Here is a 25,359-nt window from a genome sequence, read left to right on the forward strand (position 1 = left end):
TGTACTAATGGAGATTTAGTGGGAAATATCAGTGATAGGTGAATGGCTGGACTGGATGATCTTGGAATTCTTTTCTAATCATGGTGATTCTATGATTCTATGATTCTATGACCTTGAATGTCTACCAGTCCTAGCTTCTGTCCCAATACCTTCCACAAAAGAATAAGGGAAAAATAAGATGAAAAGGTTTATAGGTCAAGATGAAGAGAGGGAGATCTCTTACCAGTTACTGTCAAATTATGAAGGTCAAAATGAACTTGGGAAAAATATATATATATATGTATACATGCCAATTAAAATAGATTTGGATTGTGAGAAAAAAAAAAATATATCAAAACACCCTTACCCTCCTCACCTTGCAACCAAACTTTCCTCAGTCTAGGTTCAAGCTTAATACCCAGACCCTCTTCCTCCCCTCCTCAAGTAGAGATGGAGAATAAGAGTTCCTCTCTGCTGTTCCTATGTTTTCATACTTTCTTCTCATTTCTCTGTTTCCCAATTGTTCTGAATTTTTTTCTATCCTATTTAAAAGCATTTTTTGAGTGCTACCATCTTGTCTGAAAAACTCAGTTGTGAGTCCATCAGAACTTGTTGGAACTGGCTGCGTTCATGCTGGAACAAACGCTGTTTCTTCTCACAGAAGCTATAGATAGACACATAATACTTACACAGATAAACACAAGACAAATGTAAATAAAAAAAAAGGTACTGAAAAAAACTTCAGATATTGTTCTAGCATAGCAGCCAAAAGTTGATCTGATTTACAATCCATCCTGAAAAGGCATCTGAAAGATGTTTTGCTATATAAAGTTATTTCTGATGGCTATGCAAAGCCTTTGAAGAAAAAAATATCTTAGCTCTTAGATTTCAAGATTGAATGTTGTTCTCAGAAAAGTCTTAAAGATGTCCTCTCTTTTTCATCACTTATACTTCTAGGTAGTCATGCTGAGGTTCAGTAATCTTTTACAAAAGCAAGCAGAATTACGTGATGAACATTTGAAAATTATGTTTCCTGCAGAGGAAATCAGGGGTGTCATGATCAAATCACATATAAAAATATTTGATTGAACGATCCCATATAATTTTTAATCCTAAGCGAAGAATGTTACATCAGTATGATTTGCTTATTTTTCTCTATTGAATCCCAAATCAAATTTTAGTAGTCAAAAGATTACAAAAAACTCTCAGAGTTGCTTAGTAGAAATTAGAAGTGTCATAATTCTGGGAAATCTAAATATTTAATCAATTCAGTTTATAAGGGTCAAAACACAGAAGAGTTCATTCAAAATTAATGAATAGTATACACTCAGAAAGCAAGATCTGTGGAGAATAAAATAAGGAAGTGTCCAAATTTTCATGCAACTAAATCATAAATCATGTGCCCAGACCCCTGACAAGATGCTCTCCTGAACTGTTAGTTCACAAAAGTAAAGCATATTTCTGAGATATATAGAATTTCTCATGACTTTAATATACATTCTGGACACATATTTATAACAGAAAAATCTGGGTTTTGAAATAGCTGGATACATATGCCATTCATGATACAGGGGTTGCTTAAAAAGTAATGCCTCCTATTTTATTATGTTGGCCCAGATTGTCAGAGGCAGATGTTGCTAGTATGGAAGCAGAGACTGAACCTTCTCACCAATATTTCATTACAGAAAGATGGCAGCAGAAGGGCAGTCTGACAAAATGATTCATGAAAGTGTGTATGAAGTAAAGGTGTGTCACTGAATTCCCCCATGCAGAAAAATTGCATCCATTGAGTATTGTTGATACTTGCTGAAGGTTTATGGAATACCAACAGTAGATGTGAGCACGGAGAGGCAGTGGGTGGTGTGTTTCAGCAGTGGTGATAGTGGGTCACTTCCAGATTTTTTGTCACAGATTTTTACAAACACAGAATGCAGGCTCTTGTTCATTGATGGTGAAAGTGAATAGCTAATGCTATTCACCATTAATGTAAATGTATAGGAGGCATTACTTTAGGAGAGGCAAACATAAAATAATGAGGTTTTTTTTTTTCCAATAAGAGCGTTTAATTTGATGAGACTGAAACACCAATGTAGCTCAGATGTAAGCTTTGGAGTTGGATCAAACAGCAGCTGTAAACCCTTCCAAGCAGCTGCAGCTTCATTCAGGGCTTAATGGAACATGAATCACAACCATTGCCATTTAAGCCTCTTCCACAGCATAGAAGTGACAGAACAGCCTGGCAGTAGTCTGAGGTAAAAGAGAAATTAAGGTAGATATAAACATCTATTACACTTGTGAATGAAGTTATCCCTGTGCTTTCAACACTAGGGTTCAAAGGTTATTGACAAAATCATCTCATTCTTGAGGACTGCTGCTTGAATCCATATGTAGTTATCACATTTTTCCGTACACACTAGTGTACACATCCACATAAAAGAGGTTGAGGTGTGATCCAGTGCCCTCCATAAGGGCAATAGGAGTTTCTCATCAACACTATCCAAGGCTAAAATGCACTGGAAGCATTTCTTGTCATTTCTGCAAATCTCCATCTTAAATCTCAAATCTTAGTATTTGCCTAAATCTCAAGGATTGAGATAAAAAAAATGTATTTACTGTGGCAGAAAGGAAAATAAATAAATAATAGTAATGGTAGTAACTCTTACTGACTATCTCTCACCAGTTTTACTGTTCAGCATGATGCCATACGTTATGCAATATCACTTTGGTCAGTTTGGGTCAGCTGCTCTTGTTCTGTCCCCTCCCACCTCCTGCCATCTCAGCCTCCTCACTGACAGGACAGTAGGAGAGGCTGGAACATCCTTGGCTTTGTGCAGCACTACTCAAGAACAGCTAACACACTGGTGTCTTATCAACCTTTGTTTTTCTCCTAAAGTGAAAATGTGGCATCATACCAGCCACTGTGAAGAGAATCAACTCTATCCCAAATGAAACCAGGACAACTAACCAGATTTCCACATAAGTCTGGAAAAGTTTTAGATCTTGAGCAGAGGAAATGCTTCCTCTCCCTTTCCTGAGATTATTTTTTTTTTTTTCGTAATTAATGCCTCTATAATCCAGTATATGAAGGATGATAACATTTGAATTCCCATCTTTGGCACCATGTAGATAAAAGGCTCCATGCTGGCTCTTGCCTTGAGGTCTGCAGTCCTGCCTTTTGTAGTAAGAATGAAAAATTTCTATTCTCTTGGAAATCCCTTCATCTTTTTAATAGGAGCATTAAGAATGGTTAGGCTGGTGTGCAAAAGATGCATTGCTTCTATATAAAGTCATTGGAAGCAGGCTGCAGGTAGATTATACGTATTTTAACAGAGTGTAGTTCAAAGCAATTGTATCTGTAGAGTGAACCAGGTGCCGCTAAAGTCTCAGCATCCACCTGTACATGTTTTGTAATGCTTTCCTTACGATTAGCTCTGCTCTGGCTCCACTGACTGAATGCACATTAACAGAGGGATTGCAACTATATTCTCTTCAGGAGCACAAAATTTGGCTTATTCTTTCTTCAAGGAATCCATTTAGCATGCTCAAAATCTATTCTGCCATGCAACCAATGCCGTGTAAAAGGAATGACTGACAAACTCTTCAAATATGAATTCCTGATCTGACTAAAATGCTAGCTAATATAACATCTTAATCACCTATGGAGAACTAGGATAGGTGGCTCATGTAGCTTCTGAAGGGTTTCGGGATGTCAACCTGGCATGATTCAGTTGCCTAGGTAGAAGCATCTGATGCCATTTGATTTGCCTTAGGAAATCCTCTGTTCTTGAAATAGTTGTCCACTACGGCACGGACCTCCCATGTGTTCTGCATCATATTTGGCAGCCCCAAGTGGGTGTTTTGATATCAGAGGACATTTCAAATGCCACTGGATATCTACCAACCAAATCAAGATCTTAAACTTTTACTCTGATGTGATTTGATTACCCTTCCCCACTTGTCCTGCAGACATGGGAGAATCATTTCTGGATAAAGTAGCAGTAACTATACATACTAGTCTCATTGTACCTCAGCTTTCAGTTACAAAGATATTTACCTGAGTGCTGGGCGCTAAGTTTGTCTGTCTGATCAAGGAGTTCATCTTCTTCTGAAAGAATTCCCATAGAGTTTGCTGTACTCAGATTAAAGATGCTTACATATGAGAAAAAAAAGATGTACTGGAATTTCTGATTTTTTTTTCTTGCAGCATGCGCAAAGATTGATTTTTTAATCATGAACAGCTGCATGCATCCCACCTTAAAAACTCTGATTAGTGAAATTTTGATTGTAGATGAGCTCCAAATATTTTGAAATTTTGTTTTCAACTTGCAAAACATGAAAACAAGATGAATCTTTATAATTGTTTTTAATGATGTTGCTGTCAGCCCTCCCCAAGAATTTTTTTTTTTTTTTTCCACAAAAAGTAAAAGCCAGATTCTGCTGCAAAGCAAACAGTGGTTGTCTGTGGCTATGACTTTAAAAGAAGGGTATGCAACTTCAATATTTCTTCCCCTCTTAGAGAATCAGATTTTCCAGGTTTGCAATGGTAGACAATTACTCCCATTCTTCAGACTATGAAAATGAAAGGTGAGAATCACTTACACAGAAATCAGAGCCACAAAACGTGAACATTTGTCACTTTGCCTGACAGCAGTCATGTACCTTTGTGCTTGCAGCTGCGTTATGGAATTTACATTCTTTTCAGAGATAATTCTGCTGGTGCCAGACTACAGCTATGGAGGGACAGATGGATTAGCAGAGTACACGCATAAAATATAAAAGTAGCGTAAGAGGCCAACATACCAAATTGTAAATGTATGACTTTTTCTTTTATTGCTGGATTAGAGGACAGGCTTGAACTCTTATGTTGTATTGTTTCAGAAAAGTAAGATTTAGCAATTTCTTTATAATTATTTGGAAAGTACCGCTGTTCTTTTGTATGAGGGCAAAGGGGTTTTGTTCTATTTTGTTCATTTGTAGTGTAATACTCATTCTCATCGCATAATGAAATAGCATTTTGAAAAATAGGATTTTTAAGAAACATCCTCAGATTTCACAGAAACTTTCATTTGTTAGATAATTATTCTTCCACTGTGGCCAATTTTTGAGATAAAATGTAGAATTTTCATACACATAAAGTGTTGAATCTGTGATAGATTTATTTTGTGCATAAAGTACAAACATTCTTTGTACCCCAAGAGTTTTACTTTGAGTTGAACAGGCATACTCATTTTCTTTTTGCAAGCAGAAATGGTTGCACTTTTTAATTCTGAGCTGTGGTGCTTACCACAGATGTGACAGTTTGTAGCACCAAATTCATGTTTGGGATTGACACAGCTACAGAGTCATTCTCTTTAAACGAATACGTTGAAAGTCTTTATGAATTGATTCAAAGAGGTTTGAACCAAGATTTAAAAAAAAGTTGCTGAGAACTCTGTAACATCCCATTCTTCTTGTTGCTAATCTCAGTTTAGAATGATGGTTCTGTCTATCAAATGGACAGAAAATACCAATTTTATTTAAAGTATGTTTTTAAAATCTGATGTGTTTCAGAGATTATAAAAAATGCTTATTGGTGTTAAATTTCAAGTATTAAACTTGTTTATGATCCTCAAGGAAATATGTACAGATATTTTATATTGATGTTTTCTATTATGTGTAAAAACATCACATAAAGCATGATAAAAGGAAGGAAAGAGGGAAACTCAATTCCCTTTAGCTTTACTACTTTTCCAGTGATGAAATATGCAGTGTACACACGGTGTACTGCACAGAGTGAAAGGTTAGAAATTCTAAGCCAAACCAGGAGACTTCATCCAATTTAGACATCAAAAATGATTGTAAACACATATGCTATTTTATTTGAAATAACTTGTTGCACTGTTCTAGATTGCTTTAGGAAATTACAGGCCTGGAAGGTACAGGATAAAAACATTCCTGATCATTCTGTACCTTCTCATACATCATTCTAAGAGTGTATGATTAGCTTTCATGAATGTCACAAAATTATCTGTGTACCTAAAATAAAAAAAGTAATTTCTATCCATGTAGCATCTTTGAATTTTTAATTACTTTATAATTATTGTTATTTTATTTATATAAGCCACATTTTATTTCATTTAAGTTTACTAAGAATTACAATGTGTTCTTTTTGAAGTATAAACAATAAAACTCTTTGTTAAAATAATGTGTAACCTTAAATTTAAAGGATCCATTGTTTGTGGTTTCTTGCTGCCTGTTACTTGTCACAGATGGCTAATTGTTTCCAGTAGCTTGATTTAAGGCCACAGAGACTTTTGCATCTTCACATTTCTTGGAATCCTTCTTCAAACAATACATTCAAAGCAGAATTATATTTAGCAGATGCATTAGAAAGACAAATTTTATTAATAGATTGAGCAGTAGACTTTTGGAATTTGTTTTGTAATTGGGCAGTAAGACTTTTTATTTTTCCTTTGCATTTTCTTTTCTTTTTTTTTTTTTAAGTGGAGTTGGTGTGTGATTGTATTATTTGTCCAATTTTTCAAGAAGAGAATAAAGTACAGAAAAAAAGGATCTTTCTATCCTCCAAAAATATCAGGGTTTAGAAATTTTTGTATTAAATAGTTATATATTCAGCCAAATTACTACTGAAATTTTCATTTGCATTCATAACAGTTTTAGGATTGGGCTACTAATTTGTCATAATAATCATCAATATGAAACTAAGCAAGCAAGGAAATCCTTCTAAACTAAAGTTTTGTCTGCAGTTTGGCAGGTACTTCTTGAACCCTAGAAATGTTAAAACTTGAAATATTTTTTGTGGTGGTGCAAGTTTTTCTCTTTAACACCAAAAGTGCCTAGGTGCAATGTTTCTGTGAAGGGAAGGGATTCATATACTATTAATGTATTTTTGGGACTCTAATATATTAATAGGTAAATCAAGAACTGTGTAAGTAGTTGCAAATACTCCCTTACTTCTGCAAAATAGAGCATTGCTTTAAAACTAGATAAGAAGGAACAGACAAATAATTCAAGGACAAAAATTTGATTGATGAGCACAATAGTAAGCCTTAAAATGTTGCATACATTAAATTTCAAGACAAACGTCTCTATGCTGTCACTTACACACTGACTCATCATAGTTAGCAAGCAATCATCTAGGCAAGTCAATCAATCCTTGATGCCCATTTGTCCTCTTTTTGACAAACACAAAACCCTATGTCCAGAATATTCAGCGACTAAGACCTAGCAGTATATAAGCATGAATAACCTTTGTAATATTTCAATTCTGGTGTAAAAATCAGATTCAAAAAACTTTGAAATGTGCAATGTGTGAGGAGGACAAATTAGTTTTGAATTCTGCAGTGCATTTCCAACAGTGTCTCCCTTTTGGGGGAATACACTTAGATCTAGGACACGAGGATAAACAAAATTCTCCTCCTCCCTCTCACTGGCATAACAGAGCAGTTTACCATTTTAAATATAACTCATATCTAAAACAGGTAGGAAAAAATACAGGTTTGGTTTTGTTCTTTAAGTTTTCCTATTTTTTATACTTCAAACACTTAAGCAAAATCTCTATTAAGATTTGCATAATGTGTAAAGACAGATATGTTGCACATATGCCTCAGTGACAGATGTAATGGGTGTCTGTAGTCTCAAAGCTCTTGGGAAGCACTGTTATATATAGTAGATTCTACAGAAAAAGAAAAGAAAAAAAAAGAAAAAAATGAAAAACAAAAACAAACAAACAAAAGAACTGAGTATCTTGTTTCATATCGCATATTATGTGCAAGATTCAGCATTTTCAAATGGTACAGTATTTACTCTTACCAAAGAAAGTGAAATAGCAGATGAAATCCATGTTCTGAATTAATCCATTATTGAATGTACTTAGCTTGACTATTAATTTTCCTCCCTAATGCTACTTTACTGACAATAGACATACTGCAGGGTTGAGTAAGCCTTTGCACTTCTATAATCCTGAGATTATTTCTCAAAGAGAAATCCATTAAGCACAATATGGACCTAGATGTGACTCTCAGATTCTCCTGTACTGGTGGTATTCATAAAGTGGAAAGGACTTATATGTTCTATCAGCCCTCTTATTGAATGTGTGGGATTTGTGGCTAAGGGAAGCTGACATATGGTAATATTGAATTTTAAGTGCTTAGTTAGATTTGTTTTCTGCTATGTGTAAAAAACTGTAGAGAAACGTGAAGAAGGTATGGTCAAAGTTTCTCATAAACTTGAGAATTGCACTTGCAGAGCATTATTATCTAAGAGTATTACCAAACACCAAAGTAATTCAATAAATACATACAATCAAGTAATTGTATGAATGATTTTTTCTTAATTTAAAAGATTTTTTTTCCCCACTGCTTACGAATTTTAGTAGAGTCAGTTCTGTAGTAATTCTTCCACTACACTGTTCCCTGTATCCGAGAATATACGTTTTAGAAATGACATAAAATAGAATGGTTGCACCCAATAATTTCTGTCCTGCCTTTAATAACTTTGTATTATTTGATAATATCTGAAGATTCAACCTCTTACTTCAGTAGGCTGCTGGAAAAAGCAAGTTTCTACAGAGGATGTGTAGACCAGATACTCATTTTGGTATATTATCTGATTATTTCTGACTGTTGGTATTTGTCCTAGAGCAAATGGTAGGAAGTATCAGAGACATTTGAAAGATAATTTGCCACAAGTAAAAAAACTTTTCCTTTTATTCCTAGTACTTGAAAAGACAAAGCACATGCTCTTAGTGAAAGAACGTCTGGTGTATTTTATATCTTATTTGGGTGTTCTTGGGACTCAGTAAAGCTGTCTAGCTTGTTCTGAGTTGTATTAATCTCCTGATCCAATGACTAACTGTGTACAACTATGCAAAATAATTATGCAAATTGTACCATAGAGCAAAATATTAAGTATTACCAAAGTTATTGTTTGTTTGACTTTTTATTTATGCAAAGGCAAGAAACAACTTTTCAAATCTCAAGTCTCATTTGACGTCCTGTTTCTTTTGGTATCATGGTTGGTGCTAAAGAGAACTCCATCACAAAGTTTGTAAAGTTTGAACTCATTTTTAAAGCCTTTATGTTGTTATAACTTTGATCTGAATAAGGAGGGTGTGATTTTAAATATTTGTTTTTGTGAATTAGAATTTTCATTTTATACCCATGGAAAAAACAGGATGAAAAAATAGAAATTCTCTTTTTTATACAGGTAATTAGGTTTTATAATTGAGGAGATTTAATGATGCAGAAGAAAAAATTTTTATTAAGTAAAGCTATAATTTCCTACAGAAATGACAACTTTATCTGCATTTAGAATGCGTAATGTCCTCTTGTAGTATAATAAATATCTCTGCAGCCTATCTTCTAACTGTATAAACACATTAGTTAGAGATATAGGAATATGAATTAGATAAAGCAAGTCTCCTTTTGAAATGCAAAGCTTCATTGTCTTCGATAGTCTAAACAACCTATCAACTCAATAATATCCATAAATCTAAATTCTATCTAGGACAGAGGATATGAAGTTTGTTTGTTTGACCAACCTCATCTCCTTCTACGACTGGGTGACCAGACTGGTAGATGAGGGAAAGGCAGTTGATGTAGTCTACCTAGACTTCAGCAAAGCCTTTGACATGGTCTCTCACAGTATCCTTCTGCGGAAACTGGCTGCCCATGGCTTGGACAGTTTTACCCTCTGTTGGATAAGGAACTGGCTGGAGGGCCGTGCTCAACGGGTGGTGGTCAATGGAGTGAAGTCTAGCTGGAGACCTGTTACAAGTGGTGTCCCCCAGGGGTCGGTGCTGGGGCCCATCCTGTTTAATATCTTCATTGACGACTTAGATGAAGGGATTGAGTGTACCCTGAGTAAGTTTGCAGATGACACCAAGTTGGGAGGTTGTGTCGATCTGCCTGAGGGCAGGGAGGCCCTGCAGAGGGATCTAGATCAGCTGGATCGCTGAGCTGAGATGAATGGGATGAGGTTTAACAAGGCCAAGTGTCGGGTTCTGCACTTTGGCCACAACAACCCCATGCAGCGTTACAGGCTTAGGGATGAGTGGTTGGATGATTGTGAAGAGGACAGGGAGGTGGGGGTGTTCGTTGATGCTCGGCTGAACATGAGCCCGACAGTGTGCCCAGGTGGCCAAGAGGGCCAACGGCTTCCTGGCCTGCATTAGAAATAGTGTGGCCAGCAGGAGCAGGGAGGTGATCATCCCCCTCTACTCGGCTCTGGTGAGGCCGCACCTCGAGTACTGTGTTCAGTTTTGGGCCCCTCACTACAAGAAAGACATTGAGGCCCTGGAACGTGTCCAGAGAAGGGCAACGAAACTGGTGAGGGGTCTGGAGCACAAGTCTTATGAGGAGCGGGATTGTTCAGTGTGGAGAAGAGGAGGCTCAGGGGAGACCTCATTGCACTCTACAACTTCCTGAAGGGAGGTTGTGGTGCAAAAGGGTCTGGCCTCTTCTCCCAGGCAAATAGCAGGACCCGAGGAAACGGCCAGAAGTTATACCAGAGGAGGTTTAGGTTGGATATTAGGAGAAACTTTTTCTCTCAAAGGGTGGTCAGGCACTGGAATGGCTGCCCAGGGAGGTGGTGGAGTCGCCGTCCCTGATAGTGTTCAAGAGGCGCCTGGTTGAGGAGCTACGAGATATGGTTTAGTAGCTTGTGGCACTGATAGGAATGGGAGGGTGGTTGGACTAGATGATCTTGCAGGTCGTTTCCAACCTTGTGATTCTGTGATTCTGTGATATAAACAGGAGAAGGAACAGCATTTTACAAGGGTGGATACTGATAGGACAAGGGAGGATGGTTTTCAACTAAGACAAAGGAGATTTAGGTTAGATATGAGGAGGAAGGTTTTCATTCCGAGGGTGGTGACACACTGGAACAGGCTGCCCAGAGAGGTTGCGGATGCCCCATCCCTGGAGGCATTCAAGGCCAGGCTGGATGTGGCTCTGGGCAGCCTGGTCTGGTGGTTGGCACCCTGCCCAAAGCAGGAGGCCTGAAGCTACATGATCATTGTGGTCCTTTTCAACCCAGGCCGTTCTATGATTCTATGATCTTGAGGGACATGGGAGGCATGTGGATGAGGCCAGGCTCTTCTTGATGGTGTTTAGCGATAGCACAAGGAGTATTGGCTTAAAACTTACCGTACTAACATGCAGAAGAACTTCTTTACGGTAAGGGTGATGGAGCTCTGGAACAGGTTGCCCAGAGAGATTGTAGAGTCTTCTCCTACGGAGATATTCAATACTCAGCTAGATGCCTACCTGTGCAACTTATTGTAGGGTACCTGCTTAAGCAGGGGGTTGGACATAAGGACCTCTTGAGGTCCCTTCCAGTCCCTGTGGTTCTGTGTAATTCTGTGATGCACTATGATCTGTGCTGCAGACAGACTGAAAATGGTCAGTAAAAATGTGAACAGCAAAGTGGCAGGTTTGCCTTCATTTGCTCAAGAAAGTCAAACGTAAAGCTGTCTTCAAAGCAACTTGTGATACTGAGTGCTACAAAGCAGGATAGGAAAATAAACTGTGGGTGACTGCGAAGTAGCCAACTAGTAATAAATATTTATCACTACATCTACAGAGTCAGGGGTTCCAAACTAGCTGTTACCTCTAAGGACAATGATCTGAGGATAATTGCATTTTCCTTTGAAATTCTTACTTCCACTGAAAACTGCCAAAAGTATGTAAATGCTCCATCCCCACATCCACCTCTCCTACATTTTTCATAGAAACATAGAATTATTTGAGTTGGAAGGGACCTTTAAAGGTCATCTAGTCCAACTCCCCAGCAGTGAACAGGAATTACAGCTCGATCAGGTTGCTCAGAGGCCTGTTCACCTACTTCCCATACTGATATTGCTGTCCACCAAATCCTGCAGTGGGAAACATAGGATTACTTTGTAGCTGATTTACTTGCTGGTTCTCTCAGGGGGAGATTCAATGGACCTATCCGTGGTCATCATGACTGGGAGCTCCCTTCTTTAACATCTATTACCATTTCAAGACCACTGTACAAGTCAGTGACCCATGGGCTCACAAAACAATTTTTTGACCAAACAGCATCAGAATGGTTAGCAGTGAATGTATAGCAGAGAAAAAAAGGCAACTATTAATCTCAAGTTAAGTACCCTGAGCCAATACTTACCTTCTTAACATCTAACTGATACATAAGTCACCTAGATTGCTTTCTGAGACCCCACTGCCTCTGTAAGAAATTTCTTCATAGATCCTCCCAGTAAATTTTATGTCCTCCTGGCAGTAGGCATCCCCACTGGATATTGGTTCTCCTGCCGTCAAAGAGAATGGGAATAGATGGGAAATACCCCTCATTAATGTAACACAGTTCAGTGTATGTGCATCAACCCCATTCTAAGTTCTGCACCTTCCCTCACTACAGAAAATCCCCAGAGAGTACAGGACTGTGCCTTCAAACAGGAGGCAGCTCCTCTAAGATGTCCACGATTTCCATCACTGGCACAAAACACACAGAAGAGATGACTGCAACCTTGAACTAAGGAATACAGTGGAGTATATTCTTCTGCCTGCTTTTACTGCTCTCTGACCAGATTTTTACTACAAGACGTGGTATCCCAATCGATCAATTAAATTACCAAATAAGCCATTTTTAAAGTATTGTGTTCTGCTTTTCATGCTATCCCAGCTGCATTCTACACAAGATGGAAAGGATTTTGAGAGCTTTATGTTGGGATAGATATAATTGCCTACTTCTACTTGAGTTGCATGCAAAGTTAAAAGTCTTCTTTTTTATTTACATTTCCCCATCAGGAGACATATGCCTCATCTGGCTAGTATCTGTTGTATTTGAGAGACAGATGCAGTTGCAAAGACATGTCACAGAATCATAGAATCACAGAATGGCCTGGGTTGAAAAGGACCACAATGATCATCTAGTTTCAACCCCCCTGCTATGTGCAGGGTCGCCAACCACCAGACCAGGCTGCCCAGAGCCACATCCAGCCTGGCCTTGAATGCCTCCAGGGATGGGGCATCCACAACCTCTCTGGGCAGCCTGTTCCAGTGTGTCACCACCCTCGGAATGAAAACCTTCCTCCTCGTATCTAACCTAAATCTCCTTTGTCTTAGTTGAAAACCACCCCCCTTTATCCTATCATATCGACCCATGTAAAATGTTGTTCCCTCTCCTGTTTATACGCTCCATTCAAGAGCTGGAAGGGCCCAGTGAGGTCTCTTCAGAGCCTGCTCTTCTCCAGCTAAACAAGCCCTGTCTCCTCAACCTTTCCTCGTAGGACATGTGTTCCAGTCCTCTGATCATCTTAGCGGCCCTCCTCTGCACCTGGTGTAAGAGCTCTGCATATTTCTTGTGCTGGGGGCCCCAGGCCTTGGATGCAGTACTCCAGACGGGGCCTCGCAAGAGCTGAGTAGAGGAGGACTACCATCTCTCTTTCCTTGCTGGCCACCCGTGTTTTAATGCAGCCCAGAACACAGATGGCTTTCCAGGCTGCAAGCGCACCCTGCTTGCTCATATCCAGTTTCTCGTAACATAACATCTCCTGCCAGTGACAGACTGAGGGATGAACATATTGGCCATTCAGGATGCACATGGAAACTCAAGCAGTTGGAAACAAACCTTTAAAACCACTGCAGAATATTCTGATAGAAGCCCTCCACACAACCAGCTTCACCAGTTTGCGGTACTGGTCTCTGTGCTTTTTGCTGTTGGTCTGTTACTCAAGGAACACATCATTTCCATCACAGCAGCCCATCTTGGGGAGGAAGTCCTTAATCGGTCAGAGCCATAACTAATCATCCTTTGCTTTCTAGATTTCCAAGAATAATGTGATCTAATTCTTCCTAGGCAGGAAATGCTCTAATAAGATGTTAGAGTCTGTTCCATAATTCTGAACAAACCAATTGATTCAGCTATGATAAGGACGAGTGTCTGAACTTTTGCCACCTCCCATTTGGCTTTTACAATCCTATTATCAGAGAGATTTTTGTATTAATAACATTAATATAAATAGTGGTTTTATTAATTTATTTATTTATTATTAAAGATATTAATAATAATAGTGTTACAATTACAATTCAATTACAATACAATTACAATTCTCTGTGTGATTAACGGTATCTCTTCGCTTTGCTTCGCTTCTCTTCTCTCTTTGCTCTCCGCTTTGCTTCTCGTTGCTTCGCTTTGACTTGCCTTGCCTCTCCTTCTCCTCCTCCTCCTCCTGTTCCTCCTCCTCCTCCTTCTCCTCCTCCTCCTCCTTCTCCTCCTCCTCCTCCTCCTCCTCCTCCTCCTCCTCCTCCTCCTCCTCCTCCTCCTCTTCTTCCTCTTTGTCTTTCTCTTCGTTCTTCTACTGGCTCCAGCGTTGAAGGCAAAACTCTCTTATTCTTTTCCACGTCACACTAGAAAAAGGAGAGTCTCAAGTTGTGACTTGTGACCTCAAACAGACTCAAAGCTGCCTCCTCCCTGGATTCCTCTGGCAGAGGCCAGCTACAACTGTGACCTCAGGCACAGCAAAGGCGGGAGGGCCAGTACCTGTCTGTTGGCCCAAGCGGCCGGGAGAAGTTGTTCATCACGGCCTCAGTGTGACAGCGGGTGAGGATGACCACCGCCTGGCACAGGAAGGGCAGGAACGTGCTCTGCTGCGCAAACGATGTGATGCTGCGCAGGATGTAGAGGATTGGAGGCACCTGAAAGAAGAAGGGGAGAAAGAATGACTTGCTGCATCCTTGACTCTGCAGAGCCTAGCCATGTGCAATGGCCAGAACAAGTCCAGGACACGTGGGAGAAAGTCTCTTACGTTCCAACTGATGTCCTTCCCGTGCATCTGCAGGAAGGTGGTCATCCACTTCCCAGCAGCACGCACACGCACTCCGTTGGCTTTCCGGATCGTCTCCTTGATGGCCGCCATGAAGTCAACGGTGCGTTCGATGGGGAAGTTTCTGCACACAATCTGCAGAGAAATGAGAAGCAGGAGAGATCCCATCACTGCTCTGCTGCAGCTCTTCAAAACACAAAGCAGTCTTGAGGGCATTCTTAGCTCAGCGGCTTGCCGCTCATTCAGGCGGCAATCACAGCGCTCCTGCTGTCTGTACCCTGCTGTTTATACGGAAGGCGGTTGAGCCTCCTCCCAGCTTCTGCACCCATGGTGTTTGCTTACATGCAAAGCCTCCCTCCCAGCAGCCACAGTCACACATGCACACAAACACACGCACACAAACGCACATCATGGCATCAGCTCCTTGCACTGGGTGCCTGAAGGCCAGACATAGCTCGGAGCCTCCTGCTACTGGCTGAGAAAAGCAGTCTCAGGGTGACAGCTCATTTTGGAAATGGTGTGAGAGGCTGGGGGCAGCATAGGGCCATGCAGAATTCTATGGACAGAGACCCCACCACCCCTTTTTGGGTCCACTTACTCTTGCCATTTTGGACGTGGTCTGGAGCTGAGAGGCGATGCTGCAGGCATGCAGCCCCTCGCACAGGCTCTTGATGTCACCCGTCTCAATGACTGTGTTGACTGCTTTGGCTGGAAAGAGCACAGGGAGAGAAGGGAAGTCATGCTTCTGGAAATAGGACCGCTTTCCACGGTGGAGAGACAGAGGACAGGATGGGGACAAGAGGAGAACTGTGCACGGTGCCTCTCCCTCCTGTCAAGAGGGCCCAGCCCGTGGGGCTCTGGTAGTGCTACGGAGGAGGGCAGAGGGCTGGAGCACGCCTGCTCTACTCACCTTGGATTTGCAGAAGGGAGCTCAGACAGGTGACGGCCAGCTGGCGGGATGCGGGCATGGGGTCACACGTCAGAGGCGCCAGCAGTCCCACCAAGGAGCCAAAGTGCTCACAGGCATCTCCTCTCTGCAGGGGTGAGAGGCAGGAACAAAGCTGTAGACAGCCCCAGCTCTCCCCAGCTTCTCCCATCTGTGCCTTCCCCATGCTGTGACACAGCATGCACAGCTGGGCGGAGCTCACCTTCCAGCTCAGGGGCACAGGGGAGGGAGCAGGGGGCATGCGGTGGGGCTCTTTACTCACTTGAAGCTCTTCACAAACAGCCAGCAGCTGGGAGCAGGTCTGCAGGGCCCTCTTGCGCTCCCACACGTTGCTTGAGACCATAGATTTCTGCAGCACCTGGGGTAGAGCATCTGTCTCACTGAGGACGTCTTTTCCTTCCCTTCCTGCCACCCCTCTCCCTGTCCCTCCTTTCCCAGCCCTTTCCCCCAAGGCCTCCCGCCTCACTGAGCACCAGCACTGCTGCTCTCGCAGCACATACTCACATGGACTATGTTTTGGAAGAAGCCACCGCTGGGCTCTGTCTCCAGCAGGACCACCATGAGCCGGCCCAGAGCTTTCAGTGATGTTTGCTGAAGCTGAAAGCAGAAGAGGGGAGTGACGTGTAGCATCGCGGCTGCTGCCAGAGCAGAGGTTGTGTGTGCTGAGGTAGGGTTCCGACCGAGAGGTGGCCGGGAAAGTTACGGCAGGTTACCTGCAGGTACTGTGCTGCTTGCTGTGACTTCCTGATCTTCAGCATCATCTCTGCTGAAGGATGTGTCACGATGTTCTTGCAGCACAGGACCAACATCTCACGCATATCCTTGCTTTCGAAAGAGGGCTTCAGCTTGCTGAGAGGAGGAAAAAAGGAAGAGAAATCAGAAAGGGCCCTTACCAGTGCTCTCCAGACTGGTTCAGGCAACCTCTGAATTTCTCCTGATCAACAGCTACCAAGCCAATACCCCCAGCTCGTGCTGCTGAGCACTGTCTTCAGTTCCAGCAGCGCCCACCTCCTCCCCAGCAGCAGTGAACCACCTCCCGCTCTGGAGGGAAGGAGACCCCAGCTCTCCCGTCTCTCCCCTGCCAGGGGACAGGAGCACCAGGGCCTTTCTCCCTGCCCCAAACCTCAACTTCGCTGGGCACAACAGCCCAGCCGTCTCTCCTGTGGATGTGGCTCCTCCCTCCCTGCCCCCTCCAGGCCCTCAGGAGCTACCCAAAACGGGGACCACTCTCCTGCCTTGCAACCTCAGTCCTTACCTCAACTGCTCCAGGGCCAGAACCACCTTGAGAGGCACTGGGGAGACAGGGATGCCCGAGTAATACTTCTTCATCAGGTCCTGCAAGTCCCAGAGAGACAGTGTCCAAGTGGGCAAGGGGCACACGAGAGCTGTTCCACCCGGCCCCGAGACAGGCGCAACTGCCACAAACCAGCCCCATCACTTTCCCATGGAAGCACTGCAGAATGCAGCAGCTTGACAGCTGGAGCACCTAGCCCGCTGCCCAGCTGCTGCCTGCCAGCACCCAAGGTCCCCACCAGCTGGAGACGTGTGGCTGCTGGACACCTGCATGCCCCCAGGGAAGCGAGCCTTGTGGCGCAGCCCAGAACTCCTCTGCAGACAGCCCTGTCTCTAGGCACTCACCGTCAGGATCTCCAGCAGCTTGCTCTTCAAGGAGCGGTTAAAGCTGGCAGAATCACCCACAGCTTGGAAGGCAGTGCTGCAGTCAGTGATGCTCTGCAGCAGCGCGAGGTTGTTCTGCAAGTCCTGAGGAGCAAGAGAGAAGAACATTCTTTGAACTGCGGGAAGGGACAAGGGCTGCAAGGGGGACACGGGGAAACAACACTAAGGGAAGGGCTTGGATCTTCATGTGGACACAAACCCTTCCCCAAGGGACCTTTGGAAAGGGATGGCCCATCTCAGCATCCCCCCACGTGGAGGGGCTGCAGCTGGGCGCTCTGACACCCTGGCATGCTTTGAGCTCTCACCCGGCAGCTGCAGCTGTAGAGCATCAGGATGTTGCCCACGATGCCTCCCTCCAGGTGGGCAAGCAGCTGTTCCTTGGAGGCACGCAGTGCCACGCTGCCGTGGGCGAGCATGAGAGCGCTGCGAGTGGCATGAGCTCTCGTGCTGTCCAGCTCCATCTGTGTGGGAAGAAATGCCTTGAGACACTCGCTAACGGCCCCCAGTGCCCCGCGATGCACCTGGGCTCCCAAGGCAGGAGCTGCAGGGAAAATAAGGCAGAAGAATGCCAAGATGGAAACCCGTAACGCTTTACCTTCTTGCGCCTGGAAATCCTGGCATTGCGGCCTTTGCACAGCCTGGACGCAAACATGGTGAGCGTGGCCAGGACTGTGTGGAAGTTGTTCTCAGCAGCATGGCTGAGAAGAGAGATGATTCCCTGCACAAAAGAACAAGGGGCCGTTGGCAAAGGCCTGAATCTACAGGTCCTCTCCTGAGCAAAATGGCAGCAGTGAAGAGGTTGAAAGGCCCGGAGCAGGGCCAGGAAAAGCCCCCTGCCCCAGGGCCAGAGCAGGGATGCTCGCAGGAGCTGGAGGAGAGGAGAGCTCACCTGGGCCTCACATGGTTCCTCTGCGTTTGCCTCCTCCAGGTGCTGCAGCAGCTTCTCCTGCACGTGGAGGACTCCCTTACAGGACCCCAGCACCGTGCCCAGAGCCTTGTACAGGAACGACTGCATGGGAAGGGAAGGAAGAAGCTGAGATGTGGCAGCAGCTTAACCTGCTGGGGGAGGGCCAGGTGGGGAGGACCCACACTCCCTGGGAGTCGCTGAGAGCAGCTGCAGGGCCAAGCTTTAGCCATCCCCGGGCAGATTGCAGGGAAAGGCCTCTGGAGGGCACAGACTGGGAAGCAGCATCAGCATCCCGCGTGGGCAGAGCACCAGCCCCAGCCCCAGCCCCAGCTGGACACCTGCAGCTGCACCGCTGCGTAGAGCCGGGGGGAACTCACCTTTTCGGCAGAGCTGCCGGCAGAGCTGCTCAGCCGCTGGCTCAGCTCACTGCTCAGGGCCTCGGTCCACGCCTCATCATCTACGGTGTCCACTGATGCCCTCAGGAACTGTTGGAGAACAGGAGAAGACAATGTTCCCTTGCCCTTTGCCTCTTCCCTCACTCCCAACTTGCTGCAGCCCTCTAGGGAGAGGTGTCAGGAAGAACAGTGCCTCTCCCAGCTCCCCCAGCGTTCCCTCCATTAAAGCCAGCTGCCCTCTTCTCCTAAGACCCCCCTGGGCTTGGGACAGAGCGGAAGAGGCAGCACCACAAAGGCGTGCGGCCGCTCCGCTCCGCTCCGCAGCAGCGCTCGAGAGGCTGTTCCTGTCCCACAGCGGCTCATGTGGAGCGGGGCTACTTGGGGCAGGCAAGCACTTCTCTGCACCGCGCCTCCCGGCAATGCTGTACCTTTAGCAGACGCCGCTCAAACTCGGCAGTGTCCGGGAAGCTCTCATCTTTCCCTGCACAGCGATAGGAAGAAAAAGATCCTTACTGGGGATCAAGGCACAGAAGAGCTGCTGCAAACCTGTCTTGCCCTGGGCACTTGACACAGCCAAGCTGGGACCCGCACCCCCTCCACAGTGACCTGTCCCTCCCCACAAACACTGCCCCCGCAGGAACACGGAACTAAGTGCTCCAAGGCTGCTGTCTGAGGGGATGTGAAGGGCCCATCCCTGTCCTGGAATGGGCAGATCCCCAGGGGCATAGGTCCCTGGGCCTCAGAGCTGACTCGCAGGAATGGAGACAGCGCAGCACTGGGCTGCAGGCAGTGCTTCCCCTCTGCCACTCTGCAGAGCTGCGTTTTCACTCACCCCCCTTCCCTGCCTCTGCCTCTGCCTCTGCCTCTGCCTCTTCCTCCCCACCAGTACTTTACCTTCAAGACACTGCAGCAGCAGGGGGATCTCAGTAGCCCACATGGCCCCCAGCACTCTGTGGAACCTGCTGTGGAGGTTTTTCATCAGCAGTAAGGCAGCAGCTTGGAGTTTGCTGCCTGCTACAGGGCTGCCTGCCACCACCTGAGCGAGAGCAAGGAGAAGCAGGGTCACTTCTGCAGCAAGAGCAGCTGCTTCCCCCCAAAAAGGAAGCAACTTGGCTCTGCCCTGGCAGGCAAGGAGCAGCCAACAGCTTTGCCCATGGCCATGCTGCTTCCTCCTGGCTGCTCATGGCACCGGCCTCTGGAGCATGTACTCACCAGCAGTCGTGCCAGCAGTATGTGGGGCGTCAGCAGTGGGCCTGCAAAGAGAAAAAAGTGCTGAGTAAGACTCCCAGACACTGCGTGCCCAGCCACGCACACCTCCGCTGTCCCTTCTGGCTGCTACCACAGGTCAGCAGAGCTCACTGGGGGAGTTTTTGCTCCTACCTTGAAACATGGAGCTGACGAAATGGCGATCCAGATGTTCTATGCGCCGTCCTGTCAGCTCCTCTCTCTCAGCCAGGGCGCAGACACAGCGGGAGACTGGGATCAGCATGCCTGTGTACTGCGCTGGCACCACAAACAACAGCAGCCGCGGCCACAGGAGCTGTAGGGAACGAGGCAGTTGAGCAGGTCAGCACTCCTGCTTCCGCTCAGAGATGAAGAAGACTCTGTGAATTTCCCTGAGTCCTGTGTGCTTCAGAGCACATTGGAGGAGAGACCTGGGGTCTTGGAATGGGACGAGGAACACGTGGTGCAAGGGCAGGGAGCAGCAGCAGGGCAGAGCGTGACTTACTTTGGACATCCCTCTCACAGAGAGGTCCAGTGATCCCAGGATGTCCATGCAAAGCTCCTGGAGAGCTCCTTCTTCCCGGGCTTCCTGGGCAGAAAGGTCTCCGGATGCCTGCACAACAGTTGTAATGAAACACTGGTTATGCTCAGTTCTCAGGAGCCTCTCGCGAGGCTTAGGTGTGGCCCCAGCGGTGCTTCTGTGCCACCCTCCGAGCAGCACGGGTCTTCCAAAAGAAGATGCTGCCTACTGTCCTTACCCTTCTTGCCGTGGTGCGGCTGAACTCTCTGAAGATGTGCCCCACCACATCCCAGGCTGAGCAGCTCCGGGTGTTAGAACTGAACAGATCATTAATGAAATGCAGAACAGCTGTCCTCACCTGCCAGAGAACAATTGTGGGTGTGATTTTTCTGGTCAGAAGGCAAAGGGAAGCCACCTGCTCATCAGGGCAGCCCTTTGGGCACAAGCAGAGACAACAAGAGCAGAGGAGAAGCTTTGGCTTCTGACATGAGGGCCAGGCCTTAGCACCAGGCTGTGCAATTTCCATGCACAGCACAGGGACCTGCCCGCTCCACTCTGCCTGCTCTCCCCACAGGAGCCATCATGACCGTGTGGTCAATGCTCCAGCACCTCTCTAGTCACCCCAGCCTTGCCTGTGCTGGCAGCAGCATCACCACCCCAACAGCACTTTCTTTTCCCAAACCAGCTCACCCGGATGCTGGGGTCATTGCACAGACGCTGCACAGCCTCGACGACCTGGGGCAGCTTCTCCGTCATCATGGGCTCTGCAAGAGATGCACAGAAGCATGAGCGGAGCCACAGCGCAGATGGCAAAAGGGATCCCTGGAAGTCCCGAGGCGTGGTACTGACCAACCCGTGGTACTGACCATCAGAGCGAGCCAGAGCACCCAGCAGACCCAGGGCTGCCACGCATCCAGGCTCCCAGTCATCGCCCAGCTGCGACTGCAGAAACAGGATGGCTTCCTCTGGGCAGATCCGGGCTGCAGGGAGGAAATCCCACGCTATGTTAGCAAGAAACTCACACCCATTCCTGAGGTTTGTGAGAGAGGTTTTGGCCAGGGCAGCGCCAAGCATCGCCAAGGCTCCTCTCCTTACCCTGCAGCATGATGCAGTGGGTCAGCTGTGCACGATCAGCCTCGCTGTGCTGCTTGCTGTCGTCATAGAGCTGTGGGAACAAGGTCCATTTGATACAATCACATCAGCACTGAGGATGGAAAAGACACTGTGCTGCCTGCTCTCGTCTCCCTGGGCACTCTCGGGAAGAGGACAGGCAGAAAAAATGCAGCCCACCCCACAGCATGGGGTGGGAGTACATGCACGGCTCTAGAGCAGCCTTGAGCATGCAGGAGCTAAGGCTGAGCCTCCTTATTCAGGGAATCGGAGCTTTGCAGTCCTCCTGAGACTTAGCCAAGAGGGAAACTGCTGTGGGCGCAAGGATAGGCTCCCCTTACCTGGTAGAACACAGCGCTAGTGACGTCCAGAAACCTGTCCCTTGGAATGACAGATTCAGTGCCCCCTAAGGCCTCCAGGAAGATAGTGAGGCTCTGCAAGAGAGCAGGAGAGGAAGAAAGGGATGAAGCCACATGTAGCCACTTGCGAGTGGAGAAACTGTTTCCCAATTGTTTCTCTGCAGGGAGAAGCTCCTGCACAGGCATTCTTGTTTATCCCCCACCTCCCAGCGGCACCAAGAGAGTCTCACTGCTCTCAATCGAGCCGTGTTTGGGCATCATTTGCAGGCATTTCCCACCCAGCAGCCCACTTCTCCCCCATCAGATGCAACTGGCTGTGGTCGCCCCAGTTGTTAGCACACGGCTCCTCAGGCACTCAGAGCCCCACCACCCAGGTGGTGGTGACGAAGTCTCCCATCCCCAGGAGGTGAGCCCCTATGACTCTTGGCTCCCTCCTGGCTCTTGTCCAGGCCATTCCTTCTTTGACTGAAGAGCTCAGGAAGCCTCAGAACTCCCTTGAACACCCATTCCTTCTTTCTCCAAGGGCTCCCCACCTCCTCCCTGCATCCCGCTGACCCCTCGTGGCACTTGCACGGGCCCCACATCCACCCTGAGCCCTGCACGACAACTCACCTTGGCCACCCTGCAGGTGTCTTGGATCTCCTGACACGGGTGAACGAGCCAGAGGAGCTGCTCCCAGACGCGCTCTTGGTGCTGCTCCTCTTGCAGGAGAACCTCCAACATGGCAGCCACAGCCCCAAGGACGGCCTGTTTGTCCTGGAGAGGATGGCAGAGGCCCGGCATCAAAGACTGAAGGTCTGCCCTTCCTACACAGAGGGCTTTCTCTTTCCCTTCCCCTTCCCCATCCCCACACCCCCACTCCCAGCAGGAGATGGGCTCGCTCTGGAGGGCAGGCAGCTTTTCCCCATACCCTCATCCCCAGCTCTTTTTGCCACAATGCTGTGACATGCAGCTGCTCCCTGGCACAGAGCCACTTCAGGGCCCTTTGCAGAGCCAGCCCACTCCCTCTCATCACCCCTCAGCTCTCAGCCCACTGGGCACAGACAGAGCTGCCGACATGGGTGCCCCTGCTGCCATCCTGGGCTGGGAATGCAGCAGTGCTCACCTTTTCCTCCTGGCAGTCCTGCCAGTTCCACATCACGGAGAAGAGCAGCTCGTGAAGGTTTTCATAGATCTGCTCTTTCTCCATGGCAGGCCAGGGGCATTGCATTCCTGAGGACAAGTGAGTCTTCACTCCATCCAGCCACTGTTTCACAACTGAAAAAACATAACAAAATACTTATACAATACTACTAATAATATTTTTTTGAAAAAGGGAGTGAGAGAAAAGGGAGCCTGTGAGAGTCTGCAGCAGGGTGAGGTGCAAGGGCTGTCCTGAGGCCCCCTGCTCTGGGGCCAGCACTCACCAGCACAAGCGATGCGCAGGATCTGGCCACTCTTCACCTGGCCCACCACACTGCGCAGGCCTGCCAGCATCAGCCACACAAAGGGGATGCACTGTGGAGCTGCAGAGAGGAAGGAGAGGGCCACAGTCAGAGTCCTGGCAGCGAGGGAGGAAGGGCTGCAGCCCTGCATCCCCCAGCTCAATGCAGATCACACGCGGAGGGCAGAGACCCCTTTCCCGGTTGTTCTAGATGTCAGGAGGTTGAGGGTACTCTACCATAGGTGCTGAAGAGTTTGCTCAGGGTGATGAGCACAAACTCCTTGGGCATGTCCCCCGTGGCCTTCAGGTGGCTCTGGAGCTCAGCCATCACCAAGGTGAAGTGCGTCCGAGCCAGAGCCACCAGGACGTTGCTGGCAGCTGTCCTCAAATTGCTGGTCACGCCCTGGAAGAGAGTCACTGGTGACACGCGGCACAGGAGACCGCCTGAGGCCCTTGGAAGGGTTAAACCACCACTATCTGCCAGCAGAACACCAGCGTGGGCAGGCGGTTCCCTTTGCCTTTGGGAGTGAGCCCTCACCTGGGCTGCCGTCAGGTCCCGGGACACCTCTGCCAGCAGCCGGTTCACCACTCCGCACGGCGGGCGGCTGCTGTCTTGGCACAGGGCGCTCTCCAGCTCACAGTACGCCTGCGCTCGGTCACCCTGGGGACAAGGATCAGTCACGCTCGCTTTGCCCGCTGCCACCCATCGCTCTGTGGATGTGCTGCCGGGCCTGGCACCCACGGGACCGTGGCCCTGGGCCAGGAGGGCAAGGGTTGGTGGTTGGATGTCCCCAGCTCACCTCCCGATCTTGCAGGCGCTGAAGGAGTAAGGTCGCGGCGCAGGTAGGGACAGGGCTTGACACCCTGCTTCTCTCCCTGCGACGCGTCCATCTGGGCACGCAGCCCACACAAGCAAAGAGACCTGGAAGGAAAGAGCAGAGCAGCTGCCGCTGGTGTTGCTTGGAGCCAGGGCTGAGCACCCGGCCAGCTGTGGGAGGAACGCTCCTCCAGCCCCACAGCGCAGGGGTATGAGTGGTTGGCGGGGGCAGGGGAGGGAGCTTTCCCCTTGCTGGGGTGCTGGGGAAACCATGGTGGGCAGCTGCACTCGGCAGAGCAAGGACAGTGCTGCTGGCACGTCCTAAACAGACACTGGAGGCACACGTGTGCTCGGGCAGCGTCACGGGGTCCGGAGAGGTGGAGGGACTCACCTCGAAGGGCTCTCAGCCTCTCCATGATAGCAGGATGCCTCCAGATAGACACAAAGCTCTCTCTGGTTCCACTTCCTGCGGGTCCCACAAGCGGACTGAGCCACCGCTCCCACCGCTCCACAAGGGTGTATGACGCAGCCACTGTGACACCACACTGCAGTGTCACCTCACAGAGAATGAGTGACGCGCCCCGGGCTGGGGAGCAGACAGTGCGGGGCAACCCTGCAGGCCCTCAAACACAGCACGTTTGTGTGACGCAATCGGCTCTGGGGTTCCGGTTCCATGCTGACGCAGGGAATGACCTCAGCGGGTGATGGAGAGCCCCTGCCAGGGAGCAGCTGCTGGGCAGCGTTGCCCGGCATTGTCTTAGTGACTGGGGACTCCATGCCGGGAGGCGCTGAGGCCCCCATCTGCTGCCCGACAACCTCTCCAGAGAGCTCTGCTGTCCACTAGGGGCACATGTCAGAGACATCAGAGAGACTCCACCGCATCTGATCAAACAAGAACACCACCATCTGCTTATTGTCATCCAAGTAGGGTCATGGGAGGCTGCCACGAGGAAATGGCAGAACATCAGAAAGAGACTTTGCATCCCATGGAAAGACGCTAAAGGGATTGGGAGCACCAGGAGCGTTCTCCTCTGTCCTTCTGACTGGAGGCTGGGTCCCAGAAGGAAGGAGGAGAATAGAGGTGGTAAATTATTGGCTGATTACTGGGATGGTGTTGGGACCAAGGTTTTGTGTACCTTGATCTTGGACAGGTGTGTGGGCATGAGATGGAACACAACTGAGCAGTTGGGGCCAAA

At 47.4% G+C, this 25,359-nt stretch overlaps 1 protein-coding gene across 1 annotated transcript; it reads right to left on the reverse strand.

Moving 5' to 3' along the window:
- Window positions 1–14,317: 14,317 nt before the first annotated feature.
- On the reverse strand, window positions 14,318–24,940 carry LOC306944923 (maestro heat-like repeat-containing protein family member 2B; the record flags this gene model as incomplete). Its single annotated transcript, XM_079533595.1, is given in 33 exon segments — window positions 14,318–14,369; window positions 14,503–14,657; window positions 14,768–14,920; window positions 15,384–15,493; window positions 15,696–15,819; window positions 15,994–16,089; window positions 16,236–16,328; window positions 16,445–16,580; window positions 16,987–17,066; window positions 17,370–17,492; window positions 17,714–17,869; window positions 18,004–18,126; window positions 18,298–18,417; window positions 18,693–18,800; window positions 19,139–19,191; window positions 19,605–19,746; window positions 19,923–19,963; window positions 20,091–20,250; window positions 20,440–20,547; window positions 20,693–20,812; window positions 21,145–21,218; window positions 21,321–21,434; window positions 21,550–21,619; window positions 21,906–21,998; window positions 22,536–22,679; window positions 23,029–23,180; window positions 23,330–23,428; window positions 23,584–23,749; window positions 23,885–24,007; window positions 24,147–24,268; window positions 24,555–24,645; window positions 24,647–24,695; window positions 24,795–24,940. Coding segments are annotated over 33 exon segments (3,696 nt in total).
- Window positions 24,941–25,359: the final 419 nt, after the last annotated feature.

Source organism: Tetrao urogallus (assembly GCF_951394365.1).
Source record: "Tetrao urogallus genome assembly, chromosome: 1".
Taxonomy (NCBI): domain Eukaryota; kingdom Metazoa; phylum Chordata; class Aves; order Galliformes; family Phasianidae; genus Tetrao; species Tetrao urogallus.